The sequence below is a fragment of the Thunnus albacares genome, chromosome 5 (genome assembly GCF_914725855.1).
Source record: "Thunnus albacares chromosome 5, fThuAlb1.1, whole genome shotgun sequence".
Classification (NCBI taxonomy): Eukaryota; Metazoa; Chordata; class Actinopteri; order Scombriformes; family Scombridae; genus Thunnus; species Thunnus albacares.
This window is the reverse complement of record NC_058110.1, coordinates 34,232,101-34,255,527: the sequence shown is the minus strand read 5'-3', so window position 1 is coordinate 34,255,527 and position 23,427 is coordinate 34,232,101. Positions and strand designations below refer to the sequence as shown.

General features: G+C 39.1%; 1 protein-coding gene across 1 annotated transcript in view; it reads right to left on the bottom strand.

Annotated features, from left to right (window-relative positions):
- Positions 1-4,643: 4,643 nt before the first annotated feature.
- Positions 4,644-23,427, bottom strand: part of kcnd1 (potassium voltage-gated channel, Shal-related subfamily, member 1) — a 76,091-nt gene continuing 57,307 nt past the window's right edge. Inside the window, exons 4-8 of the mRNA XM_044350484.1 lie at positions 17,742-17,904; positions 15,212-15,295; positions 10,779-10,874; positions 8,014-8,264; positions 4,644-7,260 (exon numbers count right to left, since the gene is read on the bottom strand). Of these exons, the coding sequence (XP_044206419.1) occupies positions 7,053-7,260; positions 8,014-8,264; positions 10,779-10,874; positions 15,212-15,295; positions 17,742-17,904 (802 nt within the window). The 3' untranslated portion in view covers positions 4,644-7,052. The remainder of the gene's footprint in view (positions 7,261-8,013; positions 8,265-10,778; positions 10,875-15,211; positions 15,296-17,741; positions 17,905-23,427) is intronic.

Sequence of the window (23,427 nt, the reverse complement as noted above, 5' to 3'; positions counted from 1 at the left end):
ATTTGCACGAGTGGAAACACCAACAACTTCAAAAAAAACTTTGAATATCTGCAAAAAGAGTTTCCTGTTGTCTGAGGTGTAACAGCAGCTGTGTGGATGAAAAGCAAATGTAAACAGACTGAGTGAATAAATGATGACGAACATGAATCATGTGACTTAAACGTCACTGGAGAGATGAAAACATCAGATCTGTGTGGAGAGATGATGAGGAGATTGTAACCTTCTTCACATCAATACATGAAACTAACAGAAATATCATATTTCCATCATGTTTTCCATCGTTTGAGCTTTGATTGCCGCTCTTTTAATGATGTCATCTCGTTGTCTTCTTCTTCTGTGACGATTTAATGGCACCGATTAAAGAATTAGTTTATCTGTCTTTAATATTCACATAACAGCAGTGGATGGAAACAAACATTCACATTTTCTTTTGTTGATTTTATCTGGAAATTCAGTCAAAATTTGCGCTACATGTGGATGGAAACTTGGCAAATTTTTGTTAATTTTCATCTAATAATCACTTTAAAACTGTAAAATTTGGTCATAACTGGTAGACGTGCAAACCGAGACAAAGTTTTAAAAGGTTACAGGCTGCCAAAACTTGGGAATCACTGCTTTAAACTTCTTCTGGACAAAAAAACCCAAAGAACTGCTTTTACAATGAACACTTGAGACTAAATTCAGCTGAGAGAATAATAAAGTTACTGTACAATCAATATACTGTAATCTACTAACCACTGTAATCATCCAATTTACTGGATGATGAATGATCAATAATCTCTGAATTGTGATTAATATCTCAAAGTCAAAATCATATAGTCACAAAACTACTAATTTAATGACGTCAAAATGCTAAATCAACTTGTTTTTCTTTGTTTGATATCATGTTGATCAAGTGTAATAAGAATATAAATCAAAATAACGTGTTTTTTGATTGTTTATCTTCAGATGTTTCCTGTCAGTCACAGCGATCATTAAACACAACACACACCTGAGTAAACAGGTAAACAGGTAAACAGCAGCTGAGTCGTGGTTTCCAGCCGTTACCCACAAGCCTCTTCACCAGCCAAACGTTAAACATGCTCTGATAATTTACTCACAACGCCAACATTTCATTTTCAGGAACAGTCGACCTCCTCTGTGACCTACAGTTACCCAGAACACCCTTCTCTGCGGAGGTCTGCAGAGACTGTGGAGAATCATAATTTCAGCTTTTTTCATTTAAACAAATATCCTTATTATTCTGATAAAATACACTTAGTGTGTTTGATGTTGTTAATTAGTTGCACACGCTGTAAATGCAGTTTTTAGATAAAGGGTTGTGTTACTAAGTACATTTACTCAAGTAAACGATTTGTAGGTGTTTTTACTTTATTTGAGTATTTCCATTTCTACTTCTACTCTTCTTCATTTCAGAGGGAAATATTATACTTTCTACCCCACTAAATTTATCTGACAGCTGTAGTTACTTTTCAGATTAAACAGTATCTAATCAACTTTAATTAAACCAGTAGTTCCCAAACATTTCGGCTTGTAACCCTGTGTGTAGATGTGGCTCTTTGTCATGTTACAGATGTTTGAGTTCCAACAAATCAATAACTGTTTGAGGCCCAAAGAGATAAAACTTTCCAATATTTCACAAAAAAGCAAAGTTTAGAGAAAAGTCTGTAAAATGAAGATTGATATATTGAATACTTAAATTTAGCTGATAATACTACTGTACTTTTACTTAAGTAGGATCTTAAATGCAGGAATTTTACTTGCAGCACAGAATAAAATGTACGTTTCTACAAACCACAGATATGTTGAACCTCTACGTTTTAATACATATCAACAGTTCTACAATATGTATCATAGGTCAGTAGTTGTCAAGGACCCTAAACTGGAACAAGTTAGACCACAGACCCCCATCTGATAAGATGTTTGCTTTTAGATGTTTTATTACAGAAAGTGTTTGAAACCCTTGACCAAAACAGTCACACATTCTGTCACTGTGTTACTTATGGTTGGAATTATAATGAAAATAAATTATTCCCCCTTTTGCTGAAGACCCCCTCAAACTACCTCAAGGACCCCGGGGGGTCCCTGGACCCCACTTTAGAACCACTGTTATAGGGAAAGTGACGTAGTTCAGATGACATCTACATGGGCTTCCTTCTTTGGAGGAGGCGGGTTGGATGGTTAGTTTGATGGCAGACAACGGCCTCGAGACTACTGTTCACCTCCTGTTTCAACCAACAAAACCGAGTATTTGGCTATTTTAATCCAAACTATGATCTTTTCCTAAACCTAACCAGAGCTTAACCACAGCGTTGTCACAACATAAAACATCATTATTCAACTCATAACAGCATTAAATGACGCGCAAAAGCTGGAAATGTGATGAACATTCGAAAATAGAGATTCAATGTATCTGTGGTTCTGTGGTTTGCAGAAACATTTAATGCCAACATTTTATTCTGGCAACTGGGTTGAATGAAGTATTTTTACATTGTGGTATTTCTACTTTTACTTGAGTAAAGTATCTGAGTACTTCTTTCACCACTGGTTGGGTTTAAATCATTAAACACATGACGAGGAACAAATCTTTACATTTTTACTCACTTTTTAGTCATTTTACTAATGATTATGATCATGGCACAAATAAATAATTAGAGGAAGAGGAAGGGCACAGCGTGTATTGTGATATCATGATTATTAACTGATTTGTACGTTTTTTTTTACAAAGCTTTAAAATAATGTAGAAGAAGAAGTGGCGGTCGGCTGGGAGCCACGGCTACACAACAAAGTGAACAAAAAAAGAAAACAGACACTGAGAAGAAAAAAAAAGATCCGTCCAAGTGAACACAGTCTGTTCAGTCTCGTCTCTCTTTAAACTGCAGGAGAAAACAGATAAAATACCTATAACGGTATCCATGCATATTTGTGACTGCTCATCATACCAACACACACATTCATACAAACACACACACACACTCTTTGCATTCTGGCGAGGAACATGCCTGAATGATTTTTATTTTTAAAATCAATAATTCATTTATATAATCTGTTTTATTTCTTCTTGGTAATGTGGTGGTGCAAACACTCGTCTTGAAAAGTTTGGGGACGGGGGGGGGGATGAGGAAAACAAACCAACGACTGATAGGAGAGAAAAAATAAAGTCCTCATGCAAAAGAACGGATGATGAGTTTTTTTTCCCCCATTGTGTTGTTTTTTTTTCTAGTTTTTTCTCTGATATGGTTGATAATTCCTATGATCAGTAGTGCTACTTCTACTGTACGAGGCTCATGCACGGAGGAACGCCAGAAAGATACCCGACGACTTTCTTCTCTATCTTTTTTTTTCTTTTTTGGGGGGGGTGGGGAGGGGGTGGGGAGGGGGGGTTGAGGATTTGACTGGAAGATGCAGGTGAAAGTTTATGATACAAAATATGTTACAGTATGTACGTCTTGTCTCCTGTCTGTGTGTCACTCACTCACACTCGCCTCTGATGGTCGAGGAAACGCGTCGCCAAAATACTCTCAAGAGCAAAAGTCGCATGAGGCCGATGGCGTGCACTCTGAAAACGGACGGGACAGATTTTCAACACATCTGGGCACGAGACACCAGCGTGATTCTCATTTGTGTGTTGAGAAATGTCACAAATGTGTGTCTGAAAAATGCATTTTAAAAGAAACTTCAGCAGAGAAAGACCTGTCGCTTGTTTAAGCGAGTTGTTCTACTGACCTCTTCCTCAAATCTGAAAAATCAGGTTTACTGTCCATATTCTGACATAAATGAGTATACTGTTTAAATGGAAAGTAACATTTTTAACACATCATCATTTTAACAAAGTTATAACAACAATAATTTGCATCTTATCGTGTTACAGGTGACGCAGTGACGACTCGCAGGGCTGAACTCAACTCAGAAGATATTCACAGTCGTCAGATCTCTGGTAATTATAAGTTTGTTTTGCCTGTTGTATAATTATTCTGTGTTTACTTCTGTTGGTTTGTTTGAGTGTGGACTGGTGGACTGTTGTTGCTTTTGTGTTTTTACTGGTCTTGTCTGACTTGAATATCTGCCAACTTACCTGTTTTCTCCTTCAAGAACCACAATGGAAATAAGCTTTTAGCTTTATTGTGTTTTTATTATTGATAATTTAATTAATTGTATGTCAGGACTGAGTGACTACAGTTTTGTTTGTACTTTTATTTATTTATCTATCTATCGATCTGTCTATTGATCTATCTATTAGGGATGTGCAGAAAGCCCAGTATTTGTATTTGTATTTGTATTTGTATTTGTTGAGGCAGCAAAATTATTTGTATTTGTATTCAAATAAAAGTGGAAAGAGGCTTAAAAATCCTGTTTTTGCTTTTTATTACACTTTTAATTTTAGAAAATTAAAGTTACAATAAGTGTTCATGAATAAACTACCTTATGAAGGAGGTCCCCACACCGGGTCTTGAACTGGAGTCTCCCAGATTATAGACGACTGCGCTGACTACTGAACTAAAACTTTACTCATCGCCTTGTTGCAGACAGACCTCTAACTAACGAATGTTTTTTTTAAATATTTGTATGAAACAAATATTTGTAAAAAAAAAACAAACTATTATTTGTGCTTTGCCGAATAATGTATTTGTGTTCGGGCACACCCCTACCATCTATCTATCTATCTATCTATCTATCTATCTATCTATCTATCTATCTATCTATAACAGCGCTGTCAGCTGACGAGTCGCTCACTGGACAGTAGATGAGGTTTGTACCCATTAAATTTGGGTTCAATCACCATGAACAACAGACTTTGACTGACCTGAAGTGAGCTCTTGAGCTTCTTTTATGTTTTAGTGAGTTCTATTCGATTGTAAATGTTTAAACTGAGCAGGTGATCAGATGTTTATGTCAGAATATGGAAAAAAAAAAACAACAACATGTTTTTGTGTTTTTCACAAATGCTAACTGCAAACTCCTTTGACACAAACGTTAACTTTTTACACCTGAACTGATTCTTTTGCATCCTGGAAGCATTTTTCTTTTTCTTTGTCAGGGAATCTTTATGAGATGGGAATATTCTTCACAAAGACTGATGGAAGAAACCTTCTTTGAGAAAATGTTGCTTAATGTTTAGCTGACGATTACGTGTTGTTTCTCATTCTTTTGAACTAATACTTTTGAAGTAAAACTGAAATATGTCAACATGTTCAAGCTGACGTATTCTGCTGAATGTGTTTATTTTCCCAGAGTGCACGTCATCGGTACAAATATGATTTTTAATGCTGAAGAGCTTTTAGCGTTGTCGTTTCTCTTTTCCATTGAAATCTATTGCAGAATACTTGTTATGCTCTCACATAACAAATGAATTTCTTAGTTGCTTTACATTTTGTTCCCTGCAATAATTACTGTAGTTTTTAAACACACACATTATTATTGTTATTTTTATTATTCTGTTCATTTATTGATGCTATTTTCCTGCTTGTTGTAATGTTGCATATTTTGAAAAGTAAAAGGCTTTCGTTCCCAGTCTGGGCGCCAGTGTCACACCGATAAACACTTCTTGAGCTACAGACCAGACCAGTTCATATCAGACCAGATGAATCCAGTCCAGGATCCGTCATTTAACCCTTCTCTTTCCACAGTCCCTTTTAGAAAACCAGGTAAGTCCAGTGCTGCTCAGACCAGCTCGCTTCAGCCTGTTTGACTCTTTGAAGTTACGATCAGCTGAGTGTAGTCGTGTGAACAGTTTTCAGGCTCAGCATAGATCACTTTGAACCAGCTCAGTTTGGTTTATGTGTTTCAGCAGTGTCTTTATCATCATTCGAAGATTTTCACGTTCGTTCACCTCTTGCAACAGGGTTCTGATAAAAAGCTCAAACATTCTCGCTCGTGATTTCCCTGACTTTCCTAAAAACATGACCTGAAGCTGCTGAACTTTCTGTCCAGCACTGACTGAGCTTTACCCTCAAAACTCCAGATTCCATTTGACGGAAGGATTTCATCCTCCTAAAAGACTTTATGAATCATTGTCAGGATTTAAATGCACGAACTTTACATTTCAAGCAAAAGAGGTCCAACGATTAGCTCAACTGAGCAGCATTTTCACTGTAGTCAGGCCTCCAAGATCCAGTCTGTTGCTGACAAAGACAAGAAATGATCCTGAAGAAAGCCTCCTGGTTCGAATGATGCTTAAATATGTTTGCATCATTCTCTGTGCTCTGATTTTACCTGTAATGGCCTTATAAACATCACCTGTCAAATATCGGAGCCACTGTAAGGCCAGAAAGCCTCTGAAGCCTCTGAGGGTTGTTTGGTTGTCTACCCATCGTCTCAATCGCATCTTTTTCCAAACACAGAAGAGTTCGACGCTGAAGCAGCTGAGTCCTCCAATCATCCAACAGTCTCTTAGATTCAGCTGTGAGACCGACACCGTCCTCTTGGTCTTTTCATGCCGGGTTCAGACTCAAAAATACGACCATGGTCTTCAGCTGCCGTTTTGTATCCCTCCTGTAAAGTGTGATGTTCAGTCGGGATGCAAAATGACACCAACAAAACCAACCTGTCAGCTGGTTTCGGGATGCTGAATGTCTTTCACAGGAAGTCTTGGCATCTTTTCTGATGTTGGTCGAGAATGAGCTCTCCCCGAGGTTTGTGCAATGGGGTTAAAAGGTCAAAATTGTGCAGGGGGGTCAAGTGCGTGTTTGGGGTCTAAAATGTGCATGAAGGGTGATTCTTAAGACTTTTAAGGTCTCTGATGTTTGCTTGATTTTCCAGCTTCCATTGACTGCCGATTTTGCATCATTGTATGTTTTGCCTCCCGTCTGGTCAGCCATTTTGTCTCCATTGCGGTTCATTCCATGTAATCCACAAAATGATGAGAGGAAGTGAAAGCAGCGGTACGTAACGTATCCGTCTGACTAGTCTTGGTCCCCGAATTCTCAGCTAGCAGCGCTCCGGGTTCAGGATTGGAGTTTCAGAGGGATTCTTAAAGTTCTCGGGGAGGGAGGCTGGTGGGGTGGCGGGGTGGGTGTTGGTCAGGGAGGAGGTGGGTGGGGTGGGGGGAGGGGTTACAAGGAGGAGATTTTGACCGTGTCCTGGGTGTAGGCTGTGGCCCGGGTGTTCCGCAGGATGCCTGGGATGGGGGCGGGCGATGGAGGGAGGCTCTCGTCGGGCGTGTTGGCGGGCGGCGTGGGGATGCTGATGATGGCGGCGGTGAAATCTTGTTCGCCACAGTTCAGCTTCAGGTCGTCCGCCTGAGCATTCAGACTGGAACGACTGAGAGAGACAAACACACAGACGCATGTTAATTTAATCAGATGTTGTTAAAAGTCCTGAGATCAAAAGTCCGTCAGATTTAGTCAACTGAGACATTTTAGTCCAGTTTTATTCATTAGTTTCCATCCAAACATAATGCAAATTTTACCAAAATATCCAGAAAGTCAGCAAAAGCAAACACATATTAATGCACATTCCCCTCCATGTTATATTTGGATGGAAACATGGACTTAACAGTACTGGACATGTGGAAAAAACATCTTGTTTAAACGTTTGTAGAATATACAGTATGTCCAGAAATAGTTTTATCCTCTTTCAAAATATGGGAAAAAATATGCAAATTAGCAGCAGCATCATTATAGTTTATATTTCCTCAGAAAGAGTGAGGAAAATTCAACTTTCAGTTCAACCTTAAACAAATTATGTTATATTGAATGAAATCTTTCATGATTGAAAAAACAAAAATACCAACATATCAGCCTGTTTAGGAACCAAACTTTTACTTAATTAGTATTTTTCATTTGAGTATTTTTACATTGCTGTATTGGTATTTTTTACTTAAGTAAAGGATCTGAATACTCTCCCTGTGATGTTCATCCTGCCTGAATGGAGCCATATACTTGCTTTGAATCTTTAACGTTATGCTAAACTATCTTAAATTCTGTCACAGTACATAAATCAGTCTAGAGTGGGTCATCTTGAGTCCGTCTACAGTTGTCTTATCTCTCAGTGTGTCTCAGTGTCTGAGTTTACGTTTGTGGTGGTATGGAGGTGGTTTTGATGTGCAGGGTGTCCAGCTCCTGAACGCTCCCCCGGCTGACAGACACAGTGGAGTTGGCCAGTCGCATGGCGGCTCTCCTCCTGGCCCGGCGGGGGCAGCAGCCGGTGGAGTTGTTCTGCGCCCCCTGCTGGCTGGACAGGGAGGTGCTGCGACTGGTCCTGAAGCCCACCGACTCCGTCATACACAGCTCGCTGTAGGTTATCTCGTCTGTGAACTCGTGGTTCTGTGAGGGGAGGGAGGGAGGTGAGAGGTCAGAGGTCAGCCAGATAAGCAGACTGTAACCTTACAGCTTTATGTCAGAAGAGGGAAGAGAAGACCAAATGTGAATAAAGGACAGTTTCATACAGTATGTAATCAATCGTTGATAATCTTCCACGTTGGCTTAAAAGTTGAGTTTCTTGGAAGTTTATAGATTAAAAGATTAAAAGGTTTTACTTTCAAGCTCAAAGCAGCTGAGAATTCCTTAAAGTTTTAAACAAATTAAAATTTAAACATCTACAACTGGCAAAACTACTGAATGGACATTGTGGTTAGATTATTACGTCCAAGGTCAAGAGTGAAAGTCCTTAAAATAATGTTTGTGTCAGTCTTAACTTTAAGACTCCTCAGCTTGTGGTCTAAGAGTAATCCACAAGACATTTTAGCAGTAAAAGAAGCTCCTCAGTCTGAGAGAAGTTACAGGAAGTCATATTTTATTTTATATTATTTTTGTATTTAAACTTTATTTAATTAGGTAGGTCTCATTGAGATTCAGATCTCGTTTCCAAGAGACACCTGAGAACAAGAAACCTTCTTAATGACACAATCAGCAAATAGAAACAGCACAGCTGCGGACAGACAAGTATCCACCCTTCATATTCCATATGGACGGAGACTCTGTGAGACCCACCACAAGGAAACCAAGCAGACCAGGCTGCAACTGCAGGAGCATGAAGTGGCAGTTGAGTTTGAATGAGACATCACTGCCACCAGAGTCGCCCATGTGCTCAAATAAAGGAACTATTTACAAATATACACCATGTAGACATCCAGAACCGAGGTGTTAGTCGCAACCAAGGCTTCGCTGGTCCGGCCAGACGCTAAGGCCAGCTGTAATGGGTGGGAGGCCACTCAGGTAGCCCGCCAGATGCAAGGCTAATTTCCAAAGAAAATGACGTTCATGCACTAGAACCTGATAAAAGTGGACGGAGTCGACCAAGAGGCCACCACACAAATCTCGCCACAAGATAGACGGGCCCCGTGTGGATGCACATGCACCCCTACTGGGATCGGCCTGCCTACACCCTTATCCGCCTGTTGGATTGTATCCATAATTCAATGAGAGAGCCTAGCCTTGGAGAGCGGTTGCCCGAGGCAGTTAGGTCAGTGACAGACAAACAGCTGGCCTGTGGCCCTGAGGGCACATGTCCAATGAATGTACGCTGTCAAGGCCCTGATGGGGAAGTGGGGAAATATGCACTTACTGGCCCTATTCACCCCCCATACATACAGTCAGCATACTGACACAGAAGCCTGATTCGGACTGTGGAGGCAGGTCAGTTACCGGTAAAAACAACTACCAAATGGTGAATACCCGCACCAACATACGTCCACCCGCTTCCTCCTACTAGGTCAGATCCACAAGGGACAGTGACTGTGTGTGTGTATATATATATATACGTCAATATGATTTACAAGGTCAGCTTTCACGTGGGCAATGTCTGTGTGAGCAGACTGCTGCAATGCAACTGCTGTCACACGTCCACCAAGCTGTGTAGGAAGACAACACAGCGATCGAGAAAGGGGCCCGTAGACCAACTATCGACATCAAGGAACTGAAGAGGCCACGAACATGTGTTGCTTATTTAACCTCTTATTGCTAATCAGTGCGTGGCCTCCACATGTTACATGTCTCAGTATCCCTGTCAGCTGCGTCCACAGTGGTCAGTCCCTGTACATACGGAACATGTAGAACTCATCTTATCAACATTAAACGTTCCAGCTAAGAGTTTCCTCTTTTTCTTCCTCTTTAATCACAACTGCTGAGAACAACTTTTGCTGAGGAATGGGAGTCATGAAACAAAGTCAAATATTGACGTCAAACTCAGTCTGCATGTTGATATATTTAACTTCATCCTTTGATGAGGTTATTCTGTAAAGCACCAGTTTCACAGAGTAATCCAGCGATGGCATCAGATCATGATTATTTAATGTTCCCTTAAAGAAATGTTAAACAAAGATTGTCTGAGGAACAATGAAGAATGCTAAATGTATTTTTTCAAATTGTTTCAATTTGTCATTGGGCCGATTGGATCTTTATTAACTCCTCCATCTAATAATGTTTTTAACAGATTGTTATTGTTGTATTTGTCCAAACCTCTGACACAGCGAGGTTCATCACCAGCAGCAGCTGACTGACTGACTGCAGGTGTCTCAGACTGAATATGTTTAATTAATTACTTTTAAAAGCATATTTAAATTGAATTAAAAGACCTAATTACCTCCCCAACATATCAAAACAATCCAAAAACAGCTAAATGAAGGGTTGTGCAATTCTTCACTACCGAGACTCTAAAAATATACAGTTAGCAGTACATGAATGTGCTAAAAATATCAACATGCACATGGAGTTTGTTTCTACTGGACTCGTCGATATATTACTATGTTTGTATTTTGGCAGTTTTATGAATTAGTCTTTAGGAAGCTTCCTGGTGGGAAGTCGATGTGTGTGTGAATGATGTGAACACAGTGAACTCACCGTAGTCTTCTCCAGACAGTGCAGCAGGTGGTTGTGTTGATGCTCAAACGCTGATCTGTTCTTCACACACAGAGCCGTGCTGTCACTGTCCCGGTCCTGAACACACACACACACACACACACACACACACACACACACACACACAAACACACACACACACACACACACACAGACACACACATTACTTGTAGACATAATTAAAACTGTATTATTGTTCTATAAAGTTGCATCCGTGTGTCACCTCAGATAATTTCACATCATCAGCTTTTCAGTTGATGTGTTGAACTTATTTCCACATCCAGCAGTTACGGAGCAACATTATCATCCATGTGGAGTCGTGTTTTCTGTCCATTATTCACTCTCTTTTAGCTTCTGTTTTTACTCTCTACCAACTCCTGAGGGAAATATCTGGCTCTTTAGCTGCTAAATGCTCCACTATGTTCACCAGCTAGTCTACAGCTAACTGTGTCTGTTTGCTGTTTGGTGCTGAGCAGGTAGTGTTCAGCGGCTTTTTACAGCTTTTTTCTCTGAAAACGACGCTATGAGACGCTGAGAGTGAACCAGAACAGTAAAGTTAGAGCCGGACAGATAAACAACGAGCTGAAATTCACTATAAAGCTGCAGAGTCACTGATAATTCTCTGTAGGCTCATCACTATGAGACACAACCAACACATTACTCACATAGATCAGACTGCGTTATAGAAATATTGATTATAGCAGCTTTAAAGTTCTGTCACAAGCAGGTTTCAGTCGAACATGATGTTGCTTTCTGCAGAAGTTGCTGCTTAAAGTCCAACTGAAATCTGAAACTGAATCATCCCTCTTTACAGTCCAAAATAAACTGCTGCGACTAATGATTATTTTCATTATTGATTAATCTGCCGATTAGTTTCTCAATTAATTGATTATTTGTTTTGTCTATAGAATGTCAGAAAATGGTGAAAAATGTTTTGTTTTGTCCACAAACCAAGAATATTCAGTTTACTGTCATAGAGACCAAAGAATCAGAGAATTTTGACTCCAAACGATTGATTAAAAAAATCTAAATAGTTGGTGATTAATTGAATATTTGGCAACTAATCATTTTATTGACTAATTGCTGCAGCTCTCCTATTTCTGTATCAATAAAGTAAAGAATAAAAAGCTGATTTTCATCATCTCTGAACGAGGCTCCTCCTCACGACGACAAACCCTCAGATTACACAAACTGAAAGACTCATCCTCCTCTTCCTCCTTTTCTTCATCCTCTTATTTTACACACTTTCTCCTCTCTTCTTCTGCTGCACCCTCTCATTTCTCCCCACTCATCCTCCTCCTCCTCCTCCTCTTCTTCACCCTCATTATGCGCTATAAATCCATCCAACAGTCATCCCTGTCTGCTGCTCAGCGCTGAAGAGGGATTAAGACTCAACAATATCTGTGTGTGTGTGTGTGTGTGTGTGTGTGTGTGTGTGTGTGTGTGTGTGTGTGTGTGTGTGTGTGTGTGTGTGATCCATCCATTTCCTACCTGAAGCTTAAACCCATTTACTGATAAAACATTTAAACCTGGTGAATGTTTCATCCTCTGGCTAAAAAAAAAAAAAACAGCAGAGTCGTGATGAAGCAGATGAAGAATAAAAAAGTTCATCTGCACATTAACATCCAGTTTATTCTCTGGATATTGATTTATTTATAGTGTTATAAATATATATATATATATATGGAAATGCATGTATATTTGTCGTTTTATTCTGTCATTTTTAACAGCTGATTTTGCTATAAATAAACTTTATTATTTAAAAGCTTTTTATATAGAAACCAGGCTGTCAGGCTGCAGCCTCAGTGGCGCCCTCCTGAGGTCCCCAAAGCTCATGACACACCAGAAACTGATGGATGGATAAAAAAAAAAAGAAATGGAGAAACAACTTGTCTTTTCTTCAAAATATAAAGTTTGTCCTGAAGGGGGCACCAGAGTAAAGGTGTTGTTACCTGGACGACACTGAAGCCACAAGCAGAAGAATTCAAACAGATAAAACTGTTATTTTATATATAAAACATAAAGATTATATTACAATAAATAAATAAACTGTACACTGCACCTGTTAAGACATTAGTGGTGAATATGCTTGAACACCAGATTAGAACCTAAAGTAAGAACGTGTTCAGTCTGGAGCCTCATGTGAAGCAGAATTCATCCAGACGTCTTCTGTGTGTTACGTTCAGCTGCAGAAACAGGAAGCTTTAACGTCTCCCTGAATGATGATGAAGTCCATTTATGTTTTATTGCTCGTTATATGATGATTTTAAAGCTGCACCATTTAGTAAAATGTCCTTAATTTCTGATGAATTTTTCTAGACGACTGATTATAAAAACTTGAGCTGTTGTGTTTCAGTACAGGAAACTTTTGTTTGGCTGATTTTTATTTGTAGAGTTTGGTGCAGAAGACAGAAGATGTTTCATCAGTTTCTGCAGCTTTATGTTTATGACACAATAACTAAACTAAAGTGAAACTGTCCTTGCTTATAGTTTTTTTTATACAATTGGAAAAACAATATAAAATCAGGTTGTTGATAACATGTGCAAGGGATTTATTGTGCCTTAACTTCTGTAGACTGGAAGGACATCTGCTTGTTGAAGCTTGTTGATACCTGGGAGGAGAATTCACTGGTAGGAGGTCATCAAAGGGTTTAGCAGTGTAAGGCTATGTGCTTTATTATTTTACGACGTTGTTTTATTACCCTCTCTCTGTCAAATCCCTACTAGGACATGCTGTATTTAAACTGAGACTGTTTGGTTGTTTGCCCTTCTCCATGCTGGCACGTACGTACGAGTAAAGAGAGAAAGATTCATCACACTCTGTGTTTTTAATTCTTCAGAAATTCTCCTACAGTTTGGCGACGAGGACGGGACGGACGCTCGCCGACTGACACCTGGGTCTCGACTGAAGGTAAACCGCTGGCGTGAGTCTGCGGAAAGACAAACGGAGGACAGGATCCCGCCTGACGTCAGGCTCCGTCTACTTTGATAAGTGAGTAGGGTGTTATGAATCTTTGCTCTATAGTGAATCCATTTGCAAAATGGACTGTAACTGATGTAACTGATGGTAAAAAAACTTATAAACGGGGGTTTATAGGTGCAGTTTTTTATGTCCTCACCACTAATCATTGTGTATTTTTCCTCAAATAAAGTATTTTGAACCGAGTCATCTGTGTGATCGCTCCGATTGGTCGAGGCTGAGCTCCAGGTGAGTAGCACCTGTGGCTACATGTGTGTTAGACAGAGATACTACAGCAGAGTGAGAGAGAGAGAGACGCAGACAGTGAAGCACATTTAAACAGACGATGAAAAGATGAAGATCTGCTGGCTCAGCAGTTTGGAGCTCAACCAATAACAAAAGTCCATCACAGTTTCTTCTCCCAGCGGAAACTTGGCAACACAACAACAGACGCAGGTCAGCAGAGAACAACAGAGAACAACAGAGAACAACGGAGAACAACGGAGAACAACGGAGAACAACGGATGAGTCGCAGACGATTCGGCTGATATGAATTTTCAGAAGCAAGTTTTGAGCAGAAAAAGCTGTTTTTTTTCCCCCCACACAACATGTGTATTGTTGGAAAACTGTATTGTTAACATCATATGCAAACATAGATCTGTGTGATAATGTGTACGGCGTAAAAAAAAAAGTTAAATCAGGGAACAAAAGTCTGACGCAGTAAACACCACAGATTACATGAAAGACTGAAACATGAGCTCCTCCAGTTTACTCTGCAACACGTGCAGGTAAATCGTCCTGTGCAGAGGTAAGAATACACCGTGTGTTAAGAGAGCTGGATACGGCGCCGCTGCTGCCATGTTTCCCTAATGGCTGCTTGCAGTATTGCTGCAGCTGAAGAAGCATTTTCACCTCCGACTGCAAAAACAAAGATATACACTGAAAACTAAGTCAAGAATTACTAAGAGACTAATTATTAAGAATGTTTGCCAGTTAACAACTGTTTTTTTCTTATAATTTGTACCAAATTGCACCATCCTCTTTGTAAAATCTTCTAAAAATTAAGTGTTAAATACGTGCAAATGACTTCAAGGAATTTTCCAGGATATTAGTATAAAATTAAAGGAAAATAAAGTGTCACCTCAGTTTCTGTAATACATCCATGACACACATCACTGCAGCTGCAGGTTACACTGTGATATTTGGCCGATAGTTCTCTAAATGTCTTTATCTTTCTCTTTCTATCCTTTTCTATCTACAACCTTCTTTTTCTCTCCGTTGACTGTTTCTCTCTCCTTTCTGTCTCTCGCTTTCTTTTCTTTTTCTTACTCTCTCTCTCTCCATCTCTGTCTGAATTAACTGGACTGTAATCCACTCCTCCTGAAACTATCGACTGTCGCTGTGTGTGTGTGTGTGTGTGTGTGTGTGTGTGTGTGTGTGTGTGTGTGTGTCTCACCCCGAGTGTTCGGTCTTCTTTGTACTGGAGGAAGGCGTTGGCTGTGCCTTTCTTCGCCATGCGGATCCGAGCCAAACGCACTTTCTGTTGGATAGAAACACACAGGAAAAGCGCACCATCAGCACATCGCGCTCACACACACGTGAACACACACACACAGTTAAAGTGAAGCCGTCAGACTTCATCTCTTGTCTTTCTTTAAAGTTACTACCAGGAGCTTCAGCCCTCTGTGGACATAAGCGGTAGTGTTTCCCCAGAATGAAGACTGCGTTTCTCATGAGCGCCACCGTCTCGTAGCGTAAAGATCTGGCGCCTGCATTTGTTTTGCAGGATGCGTTCATGTATCTGTCTGTGGTTGTGTAAGATTAATAACTGTATTACGTATATGTTCATACAGCGACGTTACATGTAAAGCTGCGTTCACAACGAACCCAGCGATGTGTCAGCTTCCTGCAGGGTTGTGTGGAGATGTGGACGTGTTTATTTCTGCTTTAGAACGTAACCGCCGTGAAATAATCAGAAAATAATGTTTTATTTCTTTGATTGACTCCTTTGTTCTCGGTAACGCCGCTCGCTCTCTTCATTCACTCTCTAGCTCGCTTGGCCACAGCTGCTCTCTCGTCTTTTTTAAAACGAGTCGGGAAGCCGACAACAAATCTAACTTTAATGTCCTCCCCTCGTCCCAGTAGCGTCTCCGTCCTCCCTCATGCTACTCTGCTACTCTGGTCTGCGCGCCGTAAATCGTTTCATCTGATTTAGCGGGGAATCCGACCCGGCGGCAGCATTTAGGATATAGAAATAGCCGATCTTCCTGCTGATTGGTTCGTTTGCTTACGTAGGTCATATCCAGGCATCATGAGACTGTTTCAGAACCAGTTAAAAGTTCCTTGTAGTAACTTTAAACTCTTCTCAGGTGAGATTTTCCTCTAAAACATTAGATGTTAGAATCATTAAACCATCATTAAAGGTGCAGTCAGTAATATTATAAACTGGAAGTACATCCTGACAGACTCTCCCTTTAATCAGTATTGTGCTGTAAAGTTTCTATTATTTGGATTAAACAACAGCACCAGTGTGATTTCATGCTGCATTCACTGTAAAACGGGAATTACAGCCGACATCACTCAGATGTCTGTAACAGGAACTGTTCAGCTGCTGACTCCTGCAGAATCTTTCTGAAGTTTTACAGACTTTTTGTCGATGTTTTTTTTTTTTTTTTTTTTTTTTTTAAATATTTATGAGTATATTTATGTGTGCTGCAGCCGCTGCCACCTTAGCAAAAAAAAACATCAACATGCAGCATCAAGCTCGAGTATTTAATATGAGACAGAATGAAACCGTCGGTACCGTGGGGAAGTCGGGTTATTGCGGCGGTGAAATGTAATCATAAACAAGAATTTAATCACATATATAGAATATATATTCTGTAGTCTGGTGTATGAAAAATAAATAAATATTTGATGTGTGCCTCTTCGTCTCATCGTGAACAAAATAATGAATTAAAAAAAAAATACACTTTACAACTGCTAAAGAAAGTTTCTGCTGCCAGAATGAGAGGAATCATATCATATACTCTCCTCTCACATATAAATCTGTTTCCTCATATTCATGTATTTTCCCTCCAACAGACACATTCTCACTCTCATGTTTATGTAATTTCCTTATGTACACATAGATCTTTGCATTTCTTTATGAGTGACTTTGTAGCTTCCATTTATTATGATTATTATTATTTATTATTCCATTATTATCCCTCAAAGAATAAACGCTGCCTTCACGCTGACTAAACTTATATCAGATTACATTTATATTGATCGTGTCTCTCAGACACAAACATGCAGCATTTTAATTTTCCTGCTGCTTTTGCTTTTATTTCTACAAAACTATTGATCGAGCAGAACGTGTAACTGTTACTTATTGAAAATATGAAAATCATAAAACAGAATTGACATTTGATATTTTTAATAGTAACAACTATTATAAAAAAATTAACTGAGTCTCTATCCTGTATTTTTAAAATCTTCACAGTCGCCATAACAACACAATATGAAAATACTAAAATAATTTAAAAGGAGGCTCAACTTTACTTTACTGCAGTAATATCAGTCTGCTGTTTGTAAACAGAAGTATTTTGGTATGAAAAACACAATTTTTGATCAACAAATTATTCTGTATTTGTCAAGTTCTTTGTGACAACCCAACCTGCTGGAAAACTGATCGATTGATTGATTGACTATTCAGTGAGTTATGATGACATCACAGCAGATATTTATGGTATTTTCACTTCCAGTAGTGTTACATTTGACACCTTATTCTGATTGAGTCCAGTTGCATTTTGTACGTCTTCTAAGCATTTTGAGGCGCCATCTTTGTCCCTTACAGTTACCATGGTTACAGGTTACCGTAAAAGGCACGTTGTGTTGAACGTGTTACGGAAACGTTTCAGATTCGACCTCGTAAGATTGCTGCCGTGACTTTTATGTAAAAGCGCTTCATATAGATCATGTTATCTGGATCTCCAGACTCAGACCTGCTGTGCTCTCATCTTGTCCGCTCGCTGGTTCTGGTGGTAGATTCGGCTGAAGTTGGACACGATGACGGGCACCGGCAGGGCGATCACCAGCACGCCGCTGAGCGAGCAGATGGAGCCGAAGATCTTCCCCGCGATGGTGTTGGGAACCATGTCGCCGTACCTGCAGGAAGAGAAGAGAGGCACATCATCAGTCAACATCACTCACCAAATTTATATCAAGTCATTTGTAGGAATTTTATTGATATGCACAACTAAAGAACAACAGAGATGATGATGAGATGATAGGCCCTGTGTTGAAAAGTAGTAATACCTTTAATGTTTCACTTGATATTTTTATTACGTTGTGTGTTTAATCAAATTATCACAAACATCCAGTGTGGAAGGTTCTGATTGGTTTCTGGGACTACGGCCAGAATCGATGGATTGTGAGGGGAGCGACAGAGATCATGAGGTTGATTCACAATCATCATTGTTTTTTTTTCCTGCAAAAGGCAGGAAACATCATATCAGTGAAAACTTTGACCTGCTGGTGGCACCAGAGGATCAAAGTCATTAGGATCCATCATCTGGGAACCACGAACATCCATCAAGTTGATGTTGAAGTGTATCACAGCATCAATGAAAACTTTGACCTGCTAGAGCAGAGGTCCCACGGACCGGTTTAATGTCAGACAATATTTTCACGGACTGGCCTTTGAGGTGCGGCTGATAAATACAACAAACTAAAATGATACGACCGGCATAAAAACTGTGGTATTTTCTAAATATAATAATAAACCTGAATGCACTGTGTACTCGTATGCAACTTTATTAGCAGCGTCCTCGTAACATTGCACCAACAACATAACATGAGTAATATCCTCTCTGCCCCCTGACGCTCTCTGGTCACTATGGTAACATTTAAACATGCCTTCAAAATAAGATACACCACAAAAACAAATATAAAGTGCATGAAAAATACAACTCGACATAACTCTGAATCAGTGGGAGCCCTGACGTTTGTTTTTTACTCATTTTGCTAGCTTGTGGGTTTAATTTTAGCGGTAACGTATCACATGACCAAGACAAGCGTCTTGACATGCGACGGATGTAATGGAGAGAATCCAGTCATTTTTCAAAATAAAACATTGTTCAGACTTAGATAATAAATAAAACGGAAATAATGTCAGTTATTTATTCTTTCTGTGCGGTCCGGTACCAAATGACCTACGGACCGGTACCGGTCCATGGACCAGGGGTTGGGGACCACTGCTCTAGAGGATATTCAGATATTCAAGAGACCTTGAATATCTGTTTTCAATCCATCAAATAGTCAAATAATGAAGATATTCAACTTTGAACCACAAATGTTAACCTGCTGGTGGAAGAAACCACAGCGACAGAACAATCTGACATCATCATGAGGAGGAAGTAGAGGTGACTTTGCAAATGAAAGCATGGAGCGTTTTTATGTTATTGAACTTTGACTATTTTTAATGTCTGACATCAGAACAGCATATAAATAACAGTGAAACACAAAAAACATGCTATGTCCCTTTGATGCAGCTTTGAGTCTTAAAGTTAAACATATAAAATGGGAAATCTTCTCATGTGGTAGAACAGAAATGACTGATTACAGATAGATGGGCTGATATCACAAGATGTATACTGTAAGGACACACACACACACACACACACACACACACATACACAAACACACACACACACACACACACACACACACACACACACGCACACACAGGTTGCAGCCTTCACTTTTCATTGCACTGAGCCATAAATCACAGGTAGAGAGATGAGGAAGAGGAGGAGGAAGGGGAGATTACAGAGCGGGCAGGAGGCCAGGATGGTTTGTATGATTCTCCTTAGACACACTGAACACACACTGCTGCTCTGATCTCACTGTGAAACTCATCTTACACATTTCACATGGAGACAATCACCAAGAATCACTTTCTCTCCATTTCTGGTTTCCATCAAGTGCAGCGAGAAAAATTAATTTCACTACGATCTTTCACTAACGTTCACCAAAGTGCTTTAGTTGCTTAAATCAAACATTCTGCTGTTCGATATTTCAACACTGAGTTCATTTTCCCTTTATATGGAATCTATTGATTTCTTTGCAAAATTAATTTAAATTTTTAGTTGGACTGTACAGTAATTAATTTGTGATTTCATAATAAAAAGCCCATTAAAAACTTGAAGTAACCATGGTTACTTTGAGCCTCTGAAAGTACACGATACATGTCTCAGGAAGCATTTCTGACCCGCAGTCAAACATCTATAAACATTTAAACATATTTCACTGGTAGAAGAAGTATTCAGATCCTTTACTGCAGTAAAAGTACATAAGTATTATGAGCTTGATGTAGTTAAAGTATTGCAGTAAAAGTACATAAGTATTATGAGCTTGATGTAGTTAAAGTATTGCAGTAAAAGTACATAAGTATTATGAGCTTGATGTAGTTAAAGTATTGCAGTAAAAGTACATAAGTATTATGAGCTTGATGTAGTTAAAGTATAGCAGTAAAAGTAGTGGTTTGGTCCCTCTGACTGATATATTATTATATATGACATCATTAGATTATTAATAGTGAAGCATCAGTGTTAGAGCAGCATGTTACTGTTGTAGCTGCTGGAGGTGGAGCTAGTTTACACTACTTTATATACAGTTAGCTAGTTTAGTCCAGTGGTTCCCAACCTAGGGGTCGGGCCTCTCCAAAGGGTCAGCAGATAAATCTGAGGGGTGGTGAGATGATTAATGGGAGAGGAAAGAAGAAAAAACAAAGTTCTGATACACAAATCTGTTTTCAGTTTTTGGACTTTTTCTCTAATCTTTGATTTTTGCTGAAATATTGGATCATTTGAACATTTATTGAAATGAAAGCATGTGAGAAGTTTAGAGGGAAAAATCACTATTTGGTGGAGCTGTTAACAACTCATAGACATGTGAAATGTGACCCCGACTACACACTGCTTTTTGTAAGACGTCAAAAGCCAAAAAGGTTGGAAACCACTGGTTTCATCTTTAACAATGTGTTGTATTTTAAAAGCTTGTTATATTATCCATTGTGTCAAATCTTCATCTGAAAAGTAACTAAAGCTGTCAAATAAATGTAGTGGAGTAGAAAGTACAATATTTCCCTCTGACATGTAGAAAGTAGCATCACATGGAAATACTCAAGTAAAGTACAAGCACCTCAAAACTGTACTTAAGTACAGAACTTGAGTAAATGTACTTAGTTACCTCCTCTTCACATGTACATTCTCCATCATGGAAACACTGACTGCTGCTTAATGAGAATTATATTTATTATGTATATTTTTATAAAAAGTCCAACAGCGTGAGTCATAAAATCTGAATCTTACAGTCATTATATTTCCGTCGTTAGTGAACTGTTTTCCTTTAAGAATGATTAAGTACCTGAACTGTTCTGATGTGATTAAATGATTTACTGTGTTAGAGTCTTTTTCCACTGTAATAAAATGCTTTCAGCCTCACTGTGGAATTAAACTCTTTATATTCAAATATGCAAATCGCCTCAGACTGTAAAGTCAATCAGATATCCAGATAATGAACTGCAGCTCTCCGCTCGTGTACCTGCTGCAGAGGATTATGTCTGAGTCCTGCAGAATAAAAGGCCACGACCCCGTCTGCTGTTCTAATGCTCATATCTGAGAGCTAATTTATATTTTTTTTAAACTTTGAAGCTAATTTCAGAGCTGTGTGGTGTTTCGTACTGAATCTCTCTCTCTGTCGCTAGAAGCTGCCGTTAGGGTTGATTGTCTAGTTTTTATCTTCTAAAAATAAAGATTCTCATTTCCAACTGTTACAAAACATTACGTATTAAATTTAAATACATTCATTTAATCGCTGTGGATTATTCTGCGTTGGAGGATTTGGATTTTACAGTTGATCCAAATCCTCCGTAACCCCCTCTTTACATTTTACATTTACATTTTTAATGTGAATACACATTTAGACGCTTGCAGAAATAACACATCTGTTGTTTTAATGCAAAACATCTGCATCCGACACGTCATAATCTACTGTAATGAATCAATGATTATATGTTATGCTGCGGAAATTTCACTAACAGTGAATTATTTCAGTTAAATGCTCTTTTGTATCAAGTGATCAAAGAGCAGAGACGGTTGAAGTTACGTAAAGGAGCAATCCCACCAGTTTAGAAATCCTTTTGTTAAGTGTCTTCAATGTTTAGACGATCTTAGATTAGAACATTTTCTGAAAACTCACCGGAGCTGCATCTCTCATATCTGAGATTTAAGAGTCAGTAACGTATTCAGTGCAACTAATGACAAAATTCACATCATGATGGATCATGTTAGAATAACACGTTATCACTTTGTGCAAGATTTGATTTGCTGTATTGAAATAAAGGAAACATTTAGATAGACTGATAAAGATTATTATGAGGAAACCTGATGGTTTACTGCTCTCCTTCATCATCTGATCAACAGTAATCGACGACCTTGTCTCCTAGAAATTATGTATATATTCAACTAAACTGCAACAGCAAATATATTATGCATGAAATGTAATGCTGGCTGATTTATATTTTCTCCCAACATAATGAGAAAATGTTGTTAATTAATGCATTTGGCAAGTTGCAACAATATTGGTATGAGTGAATGTTCTTTCCACCGAAATATGATATAACAAATCTCAGCTGGTAGAAACTGCAGCAGTATGAAAGTGTTTGTGGTTGTGTTCAGACTCTGGCAGCACCTGGTTCAGGTCAGAGAAAGATCCTGGTCTCTGTTTAATACAGAAAAAAGTCTGCAGTGACTTGAAGTTCAACATGTTAATGAACATTTAAGCCACAGCAGCATCTTTCACTAACCTGAACCAAACCTGAACACACACAGGACTCAGGATGTGAACCCGGGTCTCTGCTGTCACAGTCCTGCATCTCTGGGAGATTCCTACAAGCCAATCATACCTGAGATACTGGTGTCCATGTAAACACATGAAATCTAACATTTCTCACATGGTCGGAGGTCCTTAAATGCACCAACATGATGGTAATGCATAATGGTACAGCAAGTTTCATGTCTCTGCAAGCTGATTTTTATAGAAAATGACCAGCTGCCTGAAAGGAATGAAATCAATCTACAGAACTTTTAAATCTAAGTAAAAAGTAATTACACGTGATTTGTAATTAATGGACTAAAACCTGTAAAACCACCAGCTTTGAAACCCAATTGACCCTTTAGTTTTAATGTATTGTAATTCCAAGTTGTAGAGAGTGTATCTTTAATAGTAAATTAGTGAAGTGTCGGTGGGATCTGTTCAATGACAGCACACGGGTCAGTTTTACTGGACCTCCACCGCCCTCAGCAGGCAGCGATATTGGCAGCTGGGAGCAGATCAATGCAGATAACAGAGAGGGTTGAGAGGAACAGGACTCATCTGTAATCGTTGGCAAAAAACACTCTGAGGAATCGACGAAGACGTCAAACTGAGGCCAAACAGCCTGGATGAATCCACCCTGAACATCAACTGGATCTAAATCTTGATCCTGACACTTCCCTCATACTTCTCTCCTAACTCTTACACAGCCTTACAGACAGTTTATTAATTATGGAAAAACTGCATTTCAATCACATATATGTCACACAAGCACAATCACACAAAGCAAGATAATACATCAGTAAGATAAAC